The 14,045-nt window shown below is 49.2% G+C and overlaps 1 protein-coding gene across 3 annotated transcripts in view; it reads left to right on the forward strand.

The window, feature by feature from the left end:
* Positions 1–14,045, forward strand: part of WDR35 (WD repeat domain 35) — a 138,366-nt gene that overhangs the window by 82,678 nt on the left and 41,643 nt on the right. For all 3 annotated transcript variants that reach the window (XM_088468143.1, XM_088468142.1, XM_088468141.1), the window contains exons 20-22: positions 2,653–2,856; positions 4,318–4,464; positions 11,629–11,761. In XM_088468143.1, the coding sequence (XP_088324269.1) occupies positions 2,653–2,856; positions 4,318–4,464; positions 11,629–11,761 (484 nt within the window). The remainder of the gene's footprint in view (positions 1–2,652; positions 2,857–4,317; positions 4,465–11,628; positions 11,762–14,045) is intronic.

Here is a 14,045-nt window from a genome sequence, read left to right on the forward strand (position 1 = left end):
CGAATGGTGGAAACAGAGATCATATGGAGCAATGTATTTATTCCAAATAAACCCTGCTACAAAGCCATTTTGTTACCAGGACACCTTATGTCCAGGTGTTACAAGGGCTATAAACTGATCACAGCAATAACCTAATACTGCTATGCTCAGTCTGGGTCTCCGGGACCCTACTAGGATGGGTGAACAAGAACTTTTTTTAAATTTGAACTAAAAGCACATGTTTTATTTTACTTTTGTCCCCCGATGATTATGTTATCATCTCGCTGCGAGGGATACTTAAGTATCCAACTCGCAGGGGGGGAACCTTGACACCGGAACAATTCATCGTTGCTCCGGTGCGGGTACAGCTGCTTTTCGCTCTGCGGTTAGTAGCGCAGCTTAAGATGTAGCTGCGTTACTTGCCTCTTCCCCGTCGTCCGAGGTCACGCATACGCACAGCCGCCAAGGAGGTAGTCAGAAGGCGGCGGAGGGATATGCTCGGATCCCTCTTTGCATCCCCGGAACTCCTTCCCATAGGAAGGAGTGGGGATCCGAGAACAAGCTCCATCTGATGGCATTTGTTCTCGCAAGCAAACTCCGAAAGCATTCAGTTTTCGGAGTTTGCTGAATATCAGGTGGGACCCCTTGCCGATGAAAGGCCCGGCAACTAAACTAGCGTTTCTGCGTGGTTACCGGGCCATTTAGTGTTGACGAATAGGCCCCATAGTCAGAACTAGTCAAAATGATTTCTGGGACTATATAAGTACAGTTAGAACCTCATTTACACATTGGAAATTGCGCAGGTGCCGGACTGCAGCACGGGGCCTCCAAGAGGTTAGAACGAAGCCAGCACTGGTTACAGTGCTTTCTTCTCTCTCTTTCTTCTCTGTTAATCTCTTTCTGTGCTTCTTTACGCTCTCCTGGCTGTGCAGAAACTGTAGTGAGTACTTTTTTATTGAATGTTTCTTCAACCAACTGCGACCAGACATGTGCATAGCTCAGTCTTTACATAGAGCGTAAAATGGCCATAACAGGTTCACAACACATTTCTGAAAATTAACTCCTGGATGCCCATCTTATCACTGTCTGTAGATGTGCGCTAACGAAAGGGGGTAACCAAGAAACACAGTTGCTAAGTAACAGCTACATTACAGTCACTGAAAGTTGGTCTGACCTCTGACCCTCCCTCCCACCTTCAGTGATGTCATTACCTGAGACTTCCGACACCTACTGAGCATGTCAGAGACCGGACAACATTCAGAATTATACGTATAATGGATGTTGGATCAGTTGGAGAAATTATGCATTTTAACTGTTTAGTTAGGGGCTCATGCTGAATTAGATCGAATTTGAGTCTAAGTCTCAAGGGTAAAATGTGTCCTGTAATACGGTGCATCCAGCTTTGTATGGCTAGCATATGGTTTTTACCCGTGGACTGTACTGTACAGTAGTAAATGCACCTGTTGTATTCCTGGAATGCACAGTAGCAAATAAGCTTGCCGATCGTCATCATCACTAGGGGTCTAGCACACGCAAGTGTTCCACTTCCAAGCAGACACATCTCTTGTAGACCGCATTGTACACCTATTGCATGAATACGCCCTTACTGTATTTTGGCTTCTCTTATACGCCTCCTACAATCTTCATCCCCCGTGACGCAAAGATTTGTAATGGTGCCCACACACTAAACGACTCGCAAACGATGTGATGTCGGTAATGATTTCCCTTGAACTCCCCGGCAGCTCCCTGGCAGTCCTGGACAAACAATATCATACATAAAGTGTTCATTTTGACAAACGATCTACTAACGACCTATCATGTGCCCTTAACATTTTCCAGTGCATCGTTAAAGAGATTGCCAGATCTTATGTGCAGTAGATAAGATTTGAAGATACGATTAACGACCCACAGAGGCCGCATATCGGATCGTTACAGCTCAGTGGAAACTGCACGATTTGCCCAATTTGAACGATTTATTGTTGCAATGCATCGAAATTGTGCAAATAATCATCTAGTGTGTAGTCCAGAATGTGTCTGTCGGCATTGGTACAGTATTTTTGGTGTGCACTTGTAGAAGATGTGGGAAAAAACTCCCGGATGCTTCTCCATGTAAGAAGTTGCAACTTCATTGCTGCCAAAGTGGATGACTTTGTGGCGTAACAGGGCAGTTTTTGTGGAGGAGCAGAATTTGCTACAGCTGATAAGAGGGTTTGGGTGAGAGTGATAAGTGCAAATAAAAACCCACTGGCACAATAATGCGCCAGGGCCTGTAAATTATCCATAATAGCATATTGGAAACGAGCATAGTGTTTCTACTTGGCTAGTTATAACCACAATATTATCTATGATATCCCTTTGTTGAAAGCAGGCAGGCAATATGCCTCTATCCTTGTCCAATATGGGCACGTCAGAAGTCAGTATCAGAGTGATTGACTTTCAGTCCCCTAGGTAACAAACATGCTCTGGCAAGACTTCCAGTCTACCTTCCTGTGTTCCTGTTGCAGCGTACATTCTGAACTGTGTTGAGGCGAGGAAGTCAGTTCTTATGTTCCTGTTGAAAAGTCTATTGTATATTATACATATGTTATTGTATAATAACTATGAACAATAAACCATTCTAAATGTCCCACGGGAAAGACTACAGATTAATTTTACATCATTTTCCCTCGGCAGGCGCTTGTTGGCTGAAGCTGCCCTCCAGAAACTGGACCTGCCAACCGCGGAGCAGGCATTTGTGCGCTGTAAGGATTATCAGGGCATAGGGTTTGTAAAACGGCTGGGCAACCTGCAGAGCGAGCCCATGAAACAGGCCGAGGTCTCCGCCTACTTCGGCAAGTTTGAGGAAGCGGAGAGGATGTATCTGGACATGGACAGGAGGTGAGGAGTGACTCTTTGGTAGTACTGGTGGCAGGATTTCCCTTCTCATCTCATCCCACGTGCAGTCCCCATTCATTTATGTATTCTTATTATTGTGTATAGAAAAATGTCTTCAAAGACAATCGTTTGTGATTTTTTGTTTTGTTTTGTTTGGTGTTACATACCCCTGCAGTCATTACTGAAGCTGTAACCATTCATACTGACCGTGTCTAATAATGCTTTGGGGGGGGATGCTCTACCTCTGTTTGCTGTGACTACAGTAAGCTGAAATATTTCTTACATGCTCAGCGGCTGATTGTGAGTCAGACACAGAGGGGCTGTGATTGGGTGATTTACTGCCTTATGCTAAGTGTGTAAGTTTCTGTAGGTCTAATGCCAGGATCAGTGCATCTTCAAGCGGGAAGCCCCACCGCCCACTGTTTTCCTGTCCACAGATCTCATCATTCATGTAGGCACGTGCACCAGCCCCAGGCTGGGTGGAAGAGAGCCGTCAGTAACAGGCTTCCATTCCCCGTACGCACACCTTGGTGTAGAACAGAAGTACAACTACACGCCTACCTCACCCCCATACAACTCACAAGACGCTCAAGACACACAACATGGCACAGTCCCATGCAATTGCGTGATCGCTGCCCAGTCCCAACCCTGAAAGAAGTTGCACCAGACTCCGAATCGGGGCCTGATTCAGTAAGGATCGCTATTGCGATCGCAGCAGCAATTAAGCACGCAGTCCCACTGCGAAAATGTGCAAATGATTGCAAACGTAATGCCGTCGCAGCCAAACATAAGGACGCCCACTTTACCTTACACACATCCGTAATCCTTAGCAAGTCTGCGAAACCATCGGTAACGTAGAGTACAATCGGAAGCCTCACGCACACCTGCACAAGCCCTGACCTTGCCCTATAACTGCGTTCAAACACACTGGCACGCCTGCATTTCGCCGACCACCTCCAAATGCTCACTTCCTGTCAATCACTCTGCATACACATGCGCAGAATGCTACAATCGGCCGATTGCGTACGTAATCGCGTTTACGACTGGTAATGAATCTGGCCCTCCATCCTTAAGTCAAATCTATCTCGTTCATTACTTATCACAATTGTGCTGGGAAATTGTGACAATGCACAAATTCTATTACCCACTTTAGTGCATTTAATGGGGCACATATATGAAGCTCTGGAAAGTGATAAAGTGCAGAGTGATAAATGACCAACCAATCAACTCCCAACTGTCATGTTACAGGCTGTGTTTGAAAAATGACAGTTGGGAGCTGATTGGTTGGTCGTTTATCACTCTGCACTTCCCAGAGCTTCATACATCTGCCCCAATGGCTTTTAACTCCTTTTCCATGTACATTTCATGCTTTGTGCTATTACTAATACAGTCTATACTTAGAACCCATATTTTTAATTATTCAATTTTATTAGAGTGCAATAACGTCCGTAATACCCTTCTCAGAGACCTGGCTATCAGCCTGCGGATAAAACTGGGAGACTGGTTCCGAGTGTTGCAGTTGCTGAGGACCGGTTCCGGCGACTCGGACGACACCTTGCTGGAGCAGGCATACAACGCCATAGGGGACTATTTCGCAGACCGACAGAAATGGTAGGAACCAAAGCATAATTCATATAATAAATGTCAGGAAACAATGTAACAGTCCACAGACAGTTCATCAGATGCATCCTGCTACATGGGATTGGTGCTTCAGGTGGCAAAATAAGAAGAGCAGAGCCAGGAAATGTGATAGTTTATTTTATTTACTACATCGCTTGGTAACTAATGTAGGTATGAATATCATATTATAATAAAAATAATATTCTATTTTAAGATGATGTTTTCAGAATAGCATTTTATGATCACTGCTGCGGTTTTCCTGTCTTAGAAGAGAGCAGTCCCTACTGATTGCACTGTGGGGCTGATTCTTTGTACGCAGCTGTTGTGCAAAATTATGTATATGTAATTATATCCATAGTAAAAGGACCGTGATCTGCTGCCACATCCAGGGATGCAGCATCGGACCAACCGTGTGAACATCGGACATATGTGTAACCCTCAGGATGTCCAGCAAAATTACTCTGCCAGGGCAGGTGAAGCTGCATCCAATATGGGCACGATGTCAGGTTTCAGACCTTAAATTATAGATTGTTATTCTGTTAGACAGTCAGATACTTGGTGGAGCAGGACCACTGATCAGCATGGGGGCTTGGTTCCCTTCTATAGAAACTACATCAGGATTTGTCTAATGGTAAGCCAAGCATCTGTGGTGGCTGGCCACACCCCCACTGGTGGATGACCACACCCCTTAAGCATGGGCCTCGGTGGGCCCTTCATGTCGAAATCCGACACTGCCTCCACATGTGCAGACCTGCATCTTTACTTGTAACCCTCTGATCTGTGCAGTGCTTCTTTTTTGACTGCTTTTGGTTCTATTTGCCGTCGGGTTTGACCTGAAACGTCAAAACCGCCGGCATTTACACCTGCAAAATCCAACAGACCTGAAGTTGACACCTGAAGGATGATAAATATGTGGATTTTGACATTAGAAATCCCGTTGATTTCAATTGATTATAAAATCGACCTTTAGTAAATTTACCCCTTGTTTTCTGTTTAGCAGCCTTAGACAACCTTCCGTTACTCTAGAACTGCAAGTCTACTGGAGAGTCACAGAGTGCACTCCTTACTATCTCTATAGTAAAACACATGAGTGTCCAATTTTTCTACTTCAGGGTCCATAGGGTATCCACAGGATACCTTGGGGTATAGGTGTGACGTCAGTCATCGGGCACCATAGAGTTAAGCTTTCTGCCTCCCTGGATGCACTAGGGTCCCCCTCCTATACCCCGCCCCCGAGCCAAGGCACCTCAGTTTAGTTTGGTGCCCGACCGGAGTCGGGTGCACCTGTTAGAGTGGGGGCTAATAAGAGCCCCTAAAGCTTTTCTGCATGCAGCTGTGGCTGCACATCTGGATGTACAGCATGGACAGTCAGTCCTGACGTCCATGCTGTCTTCCCTTCCACCCCCGCCAGTACCAGAACGCCAGTACCGATCCGGGGATGCTAGTGAGCATCTGGGGTCACAGCTAGCGGTGACCCCAGATGTTCCGGACCATGGCCGGATTCAAGGGGGACAGCAAGGTAAGCAGCGGGGTCCCGCGGTGGGTCCCCGCTGTTACATGGTCCTGAGTCCCCAGGCAGGGGGCTCCCTGGGGACTGGCTGCAGCGTGGAGCCAGGTAAGAACCTGCGCTTCCACTACCCCCCTGGGACAGCGGACCGCAGCAGAGCGGTAGCGCTGCGGCGTCCCGGGGGTTAAATGCATGCCAGGGGAGCGCGCCTTCCCTGTCTCACAGCCGGCGCCTCCCCCGCTGCACACAGCCCTCTCTGCACTCTGCCGACTGGCCCTGTGGCAGCGCTCCTCCCCCAGGCCAGCCTCCTCTCTGCTCCTCGGCGGCCATCTTCCTGAATCGCATGGTGAACGCTGCTGGAAGCCTGGAAGGAAGCATCTTGGTCTGGGTCCCCCCGCACACCTCTCCTCCGCTGTGGTCAGGTCTGTGTATGCAGCGCTGTGTCCTACCAGACCCTGTGTCTGCGTAGTTGAGTGATCAGCGCTGGTTAGTGCAGGAATTGATTTTCTTTGCATTGTATGTGACTGTGCTAGCGCTGCTGCCTGTATCTCTATTCTGACTGTCAGCTTTATTACTGTCCCTGTTCTTTCTGCTCAGCCCTTGCGGTGCGGTGATGGGTTTGTCCCTTCAGTCAGTGGTGTCGTCACCCATGCAGGGTTTCCCAAGACAATTGGTGGTACCCCGCAGTCTCCCTATTTCCCCTCTCCCGGTTTCTCAGGAGCCGGCGTGGGTTAACTCCCTGACGAGTTCTGTACAGCACTTGTCGGATGTGTTGCAGGGGGAGACTGTGATGCGGCCACATAAACGGCCGGTGGCGTCTCTGTCGGCTCCTTATGAGGATGATGAAGGGACGTCTGATGATGGGGAGATTCTGGATCCTTACGATCAGGAACCTCTCCATACTAAGGACGCTGACGCTAGGTCCAAGGTATATATTCCTGGACTTATTCGGGCAGTCCGCACAGCCTTGATGATTGAGGACGAAGTTCCCCCAGCTGCTAAATCCAAGTATGCCTTTTTTAAGGATGTGAAGGGTGACGCCACAGTCTTTCCTCTTTCGGGTCAGTTAATGGACCATTTAGAGGAGGCGTGGAAACAGCCTGGCAAGCGATACCAGCCGCAGAGGCGCCTGGCAGTGGATTATCCGTTCGCGGATAATTATTTTGCTAAGTGGGAATCCCCTCCACAGGTGGATTCTCATGTGACACGTCTTGTCCGTAGTGCCACATGGCCGATGCCATTCATGTCCTCCCTTAAGGATGCTACGGACCGCAAGGTGGAGATCTGCCTGAAGACCGCTTATTCCCTTGCGGGAGGGGGCAGCGCGGCCGGCTATGGCCATTTGCTGGGTTGCCAGAGCGATGGAGCGCTGGGCGGATTCATTGGAGGCGTCCTTTGATTCCGACTGTCCGGGCCGAACAAACGGAGTTGATTGGTAATCTCCGTTATTCGGCCACTTATATCAACGAGGCGGCCTTAGACATTAGTACACTGGTGTCTCGAATTTCTTCAGCAGCGGTGGCTGCTCGTCGCACCTTGTGGTTGCGATCCTGGAAGGCGGACGCTGACTCCAAAAAGGGTTTGGAGGCGTTGCCCTTTAACAGAGAAGTTCTCTTCGGTCCAGATCTGGACAAGATTGTGGCCACGCTGGCGGCAGCCAAATCGGCATGTCTCCCGTCGGCCGCGGCTCCTTCTGGTTCAGGACCATCGTCCTTTCGGTCTTATAGGGCCCAGGGCAGGCCCAAACCACAGTCTTTTCCCCGACAGGCTGGCCCTAAGAAATCGGCCAAGCCCCGGAAGCGGGCATGGAGTACCAGACGTCCGGCCCCTAAGCCAGATGACAAGCCTGCGGCCTGACGGTCCGGGCCTCCCATTGGGGGATCCCAAAGTGGGAGGCCGCCTGCTGCAGTTCGCCCGGTGCTGGTCGGTCACCACGACAGACACTTGGGTTCTCGAGGTGGTCTCCCACGGGTACGCCCTCTCGTTCCGGCACCGACCCCCGGTTCGTTTCTTCACCACGGGTCTACCATCAGACCGGAACAAGGCCATGGAGCTGCGGAAGGTCTTGCACACTATGCTCCAGGCTGGAGTTATAGTGCCTGTTCCATTCTCCCAGAGGGGCCAGGGTTTCTATTCAAATCTTTTTTTTTGGTGCAGAAACCCAATGGGTCGTATCGTCCGATTCTCAACCTCAAAGCTCTCAACAAGTCTTTGCGGGTGCCGAAGTTTTGGATGGAGACCCTACGGTCCATCATTCTGGCGCTGGAACCTGGGGACTACATGGTGTCATTGGACATACAGGACGCTTACCTGCATGTCCCTATTCTTTTGCGCCATCAACAGTTCCTCAGGTTTGCAATCCGCAGCGACCACTTTCAGTTTCGGGCGTTACCTTTTGGCCTGGCGACAGCACCGCGTGTGTTCACCAAGGTGATGGCGGTCATGGCGGCTTCTCTGCGGCTGCAGGGAGTCCGCATGTTGCCGTACTTGGACGACCTGTTATTAGTGGCAGGATCTCCAGAGCTCCTTCTACGCCACTTGGACCTGACCATTGTGCTGCTGCAACGGCACGGCTGGTTAATCAACTGGCAGAAGTCCACTCTAATCCCGTCTCGGCGGATTCTGCACCTCGGAGCCTTAATGGACTCGGGACAGCAAAGGATCTTTGTGACGGAGGAAAAGATCTCTGCTTTACAGTCGAGGGTGCGCAGTTGTCTGCACAGCCGCCGGGTGTCTCTACACTCGGCGATGAGGTTACTGGGCTCCATGGTGTCGGTGTTCGACATGGTGGAATATGCCCAGTTTCACTCCAGACCTCTGCAGCACCTGATCCTGTCCAAGTGGAACGGGCTGCCTCAGTCTCTAAAGTCCCAGACGATAGTGCTCACCCCGGAGGTTCGCCTGTCCCTTGCCTGGTGGTTGCAGACGACCCATCTCAGCAAGGGACGTCCGTTCTGGGTACCAAATTGGATCCTGTTAACAACGGACGCCAGTCTTCGGGGCTGGGGAGCAGTTTCGGGTCCACACTTGTTCCAGGGCAGGTGGACGCCGACAGAAGCGGAGCTTCCAATAAATATCTTGGAACTCCATGCGGTCTTCAATGCTCTCCAGCAGGCACATCGGGTTCTCCAGGGTCGTCCGGTGCAGGTCCAGTCAGACAACGCTACCACCGTGGCCTACATAAACAGGCAAGGAGGAACCCGAAGTCGGGCGGCTCTCGTAGAGGTGTCTCGGATCCTGGTATGGGCGGAGCGCAATCTTCCGGCCATATCAGCGGTCTTCATCCCGGGAGTGCTAAATTGGGAGGCGGACTTTCTAAGTCGCCAGGACGTTCATCCGGGGGAATGGTCCCTGCACCCGGACGTTTTTCAACTGCTGGTGGACAGGTGGGGTCTTCCAGAGATCGACCTCATGGCGTCCCGGCACAACAACAAGTTGCCGGTGTACGGGTCTCTCACAAGAGACGAAGAGGCGTCTCTGGTGGATGCTCTGTCCGTCCGGTGGACGTTCCGGTTCGCATACCTGTTTCCTCCGGTTTCCCTTCTTCCACGGGTAATCCTGAAATTCAAACAGGAAGGAGGGACGCTCCTGTTGATAGCTCCCGCGTGGCCCAGACGGCACTGGTTCTCAGACCTTCAGGGTCTGTCCGTGGACAGTCCTCTGCGGTTGCCGCTACGACCGGACCTTCCGTCGCAGGGTCCTTGTCTTCACCCGGACCTGGCTCGGCTGTCTTTGATGGCGTGGCTGTTGAGACAGCCATTCTGAGGTCCAGGGGGTTTTCCAGCTCTGTGGTGCGTACCATGTTGCGAGCTCGGAAACCATCGTCCGCGAGGATATACCATCGCGTGTGGCATACGTTCTTCCAGTGGTGTCGACCGAGAGGTTATGCACCGCGGGAGTTTCGTCTGTCTAGGATACTTGCCTTCCTACAAGCGGGACTAGATCATGGGCTTCGCCTTGCTTCTTTGAAGGTGCAGGTTTCGGCCCTGTCTGTCTGGTTTCACCGTAGGATTGCTACAATCCCGGATGTGCGCACCTTTATGCAAGGTGTTCTCCGCATTCAGCCGCCCTTTGTTCCACCTGTGGCGCCTTGGGATTTGGCTGTGGTCCTGAGGGCTCTCCAGGGACCGCCGTTTGAACCACTGGGCTCAGTGGATCTTAAATGGCTAACAGCTAAGACTGTTTTCCTTCTGGCCATAGCTTCGGCCAGACGTGTTTCAGATTTAGGGGCTCTCTCTTGTAGACCCCCTTTCTTGATTTTTCATGGGAACAGGGCAGTGCTCCGCACTCGGCCTGAATTTCTTCCCAAAGTTGTTTCCCAGTTTCATGTTAACGAGGAAATAGTTGTTCCGGCCTTTAACTCACCTGGTATTTCAGTGGGTGAGGCCACTTTGGATGTTGTGCGGGCCTTAAGGACTTATGTTGACCGCACTTCTTCGTTTAGGAAGTCGGACGCCTTGTTTGTCCTCTATGGCTTCCGTAAAAAGGGTTGGCCTGCTTCAAAACAAACTTTGGCAGCCTGGATCCGTATGGCTATTTCTGAAGCTTATCTTCATGAAAGTCTGCCGGTTCCTCCTTCTTTGAAGGCTCATTCCACTAGGTCTGTAGGTCCTTCGTGGGCAGCTCGACGTGGTGCCTCTGCAGTCCAGATCTGCAAGGCTGCTACGTGGTCCTCTGTCCATACCTTCGTGAGGTATTACAGGTTTGACACCTTCGCCTCTCAGGATGCTTCCTTTGGGCGGCGGATTCTCCTTTCAGCACAGGAGCGTCCCCACCCTTAAAGGATACTGCTTTGGGACATCCCCAAGGTATCCTGTGGATACCCTATGGACCCTGAAGTAGAAAATGAGATATGGTAAGAAATTACCTTTGTTATCTCTATTTCTACGAAGTCCATAGGGTTCCACAGGACTCCCGCCCTGTCGCACCTGTGCTGCAGATGGGCTTTGGTCTGGTCACCGGTTTTCCCGTCTCCCTCTGGTGAGAATGTGATTCTTGTGTGTGTCCAGATCTTTTTTCTCTCTCTTCCTTATCCTCCTCCGGCCTATGGCTTGGTAACTAACTGAGGTGCCTTGGCTCGGGGGCGGGGTATAGGAGGGGGACCCTAGTGCATCCTGGGAGGCTGAAAGCTTAACTCTATGGTGCCCGATGACTGATGTCACACCTATACCCCAAGGTATCCTGTGGAACCCTATGGACTTCGTAGAAATAGAGATAACAAAGGTAAGTTCTTACCATATCTCATATTATTAGTGCATAAACTAAACAAATATAATCTATGAAACCGTGTGCTACAGCATGGACCTGTTACCCTTACATGGCTACTTTTACGTTAAATGCCTGATCTCCAAGAGAGTTCAATTGGCAGCTTCTGAGTCCGTCGTTAGAAACTTTTTCCTTTACTTTATTAGCAACTAATAGTGGGGGGAAAAAAAGGCCAATCTAGGAAGTAATTTTTACTATATATGAATTTGTTTGTGTTCAGCATGCATGGTATATTACTGTAGTATTAATCTCCAGAGACATAATAGCAGTTATACTGATGTTTTTACCAATTTATGACATGGATATTTTAGTTATTTCAAGTTTTCAATAATCAACAGCTGCCTCCTTATAATAGTCTTATTTTGCTTGTGTATACACTGTAGGGTGAACGCTGTGCAGTACTATTTACAGGGCAGAAATCAGCAGCGCCTGGCAGAGTGCTACTACATGCTGGAAGATTATGATGGTTTTGAGATTCTGGCCAATTCCCTGCCTGAGAACCACAAACTGCTACCAGTAAGTTGTCTGCTATTTTGGTCCAGCAAATGCAGGATATGTAAATAAAAATATATATAGTGTATATAAAAGAGGACGTGTAGTCTACAATACAGATTGACCTGTAGAGTGCCAGCCACTGGAGTCTCATATGCTTGGCAAGGAACTTAAATGTATGTCCTGTAACTAGGTATTGGCATCCTCTCTGCCTCCTCAGTAATATAATGTGTTCCTCCTATCACTGATGCTGGAGATGTGACTTCCTGTAATTGGGTACCAGCATCCTCTCTGCCTCCTCAGTAATATAATGTGTTCCTCCTATCTCTGATGCTGGAGATGTGACCTCCAGTAACTAGGTACCAGCATCCTCTCTGCCTCCTCAGTAATATAATGTGTTCCTCCTATCGCTGATGCTGGAGATGTGACCTCCAGTAACTAGGTACCAGCATCCTCTCTGCCTCCTCAGTAATATAATGTGTTCCTCCTATCTCTGATGCTGGAGATGTGACTTCCTGTAACTAGGTACCAGCATCCTCTCTGCCTCCTCAGTAATATAATGTGTTCCTCCTATCTCTGATGCTGGAGATGTGACTTCCTGTAACTAGGTACCAGCATCCTCTCTGCCTCCTCAGTAATATAATGTGTTCCTCCTATCTCTGATGCTGGGGATGTGACTTCCTGTAACTAGGTACCAGCATCCTCTCTGCCTCCTCAGTAATATAATGTGTTCCTCCTATCGCTGATGCTGGAGATGTGACTTCCTGTAACTAGGTACCAGCATCCTCTCTATCTCCTCAGTAATATAATGTGTTCCTCCTATCGCTGATGCTAGAGATGTGACCTCCTGTAACTAGGTACCAGCATCCTCTCTGCATCCTCAGTAATATAATGTGTTCCTCCTATCGCTGATGCTGGAGATGGGACTTCCTGTAACTAGGTACCAGCATCCTCTCTGCCTCCTCAGTAATATAATGTGTTCCTCCTATCGTTAATGCTGGAGATGTGACTTCCTGTAACTAGGTACCAGCATCCTCTCTGCCTCCTCAGTAATATAATGTGTTCCTCCTATCGCTGATGCTGGAAATGTGACTTCCTGTAACTCGGTACCAGCATCCTCTCTGCCTCCTCAGTAATATAATGTGTTCCTCCTATCACTGATGCTGGAGATGTCACTTCCTGTAACTAGGTACCAGCATCCTCTCTGCCTCCTCAGTAATATAATGTGTTCCTCAGTAATATAATGTGTTCCTCCTATCGCTGATGCTGGAGATGTGACTTCCTGTAACTAGGTACCAGCATCCTCTCTGCCTCCTCAGTAATATAATGTGTTCCTCAGTAATATAATGTGTTCCTCCTATCGCTGATGCTGGAGATGTGACTTCCTGTAACTAGGTACCAGCATTCTCTCTGCCTCCTCAGTAATATAATGTGTTCCTCCTATCGCTGATGCTAGAGATGTGACTTCCTGTAACTAGGTACCAGCATCCTCTCTGCCTCCTCAGTAATATAATGTGTTCCTCCTATCGCTGATGCTGGAGATGTGACCTCCAGTAACTAGGTACCAGCATCCTCTCTGCCTCCTCAGTAATATAATGTGTTCCTCCTATCGCTGATGCTGGAGATGTGACCTCCAGTAACTAGGTACCAGCATCCTCTCTGCCTCCTCAGTAATATAATGTGTTCCTCAGTAATATAATGTGTTCCTCCTATCTCTGATGCTGGGGATGTGACTTCCTGTAACTAGGTGCCAGCATCCTCTCTGCCTCCTCAGTAATATAATGTGTTCCTCCTATCACTGATGCTGGAGATGTGACTTCCTGTAACTAGGTACCAGCATCCTCTCTGCCTCCTCAGTAATATAATGTGTTCCTCAGTAATATAATGTATTCCTCCTATCGCTGATGCTGGAGATGTGACTTCCTGTAACTCGGTACCAGCATCCTCTCTGCCTCCTCAGTAATATAATGTGTTCCTCAGTAATATAATGTGTTCCTCCTATCGCTGATGCTAGAGATGTGACCTCCTGTAACTAGGTACCAGCATCCTCTCTGCCTCCTTAGTAATATAATGTGTTCCTCCTATCACTGATGCTGGAGATGTGACTTCCTGTAACTAGGTACCAGCATTCTCTCTGCCTCCTCAGTAATATAATGTGTTCCTCCTATCGCTGATGCTGGAGATGTGACCTCCAGTAACTAGGTACCAGCATCCTCTCTGCCTCCTCAGTAATATAATGTGTTCTTCCTATCGCTGATGCTGGAGATGTGACTTCCTGTAACTAGGTACCAGCATCCTCTCTGCCTCC

This window comes from Taudactylus pleione, unplaced genomic scaffold (genome assembly GCF_031769625.1).
Source record: "Taudactylus pleione unplaced genomic scaffold, aTauple2 ptg000081l, whole genome shotgun sequence".
NCBI lineage: Eukaryota > Metazoa > Chordata > Amphibia > Anura > Myobatrachidae > Taudactylus > Taudactylus pleione.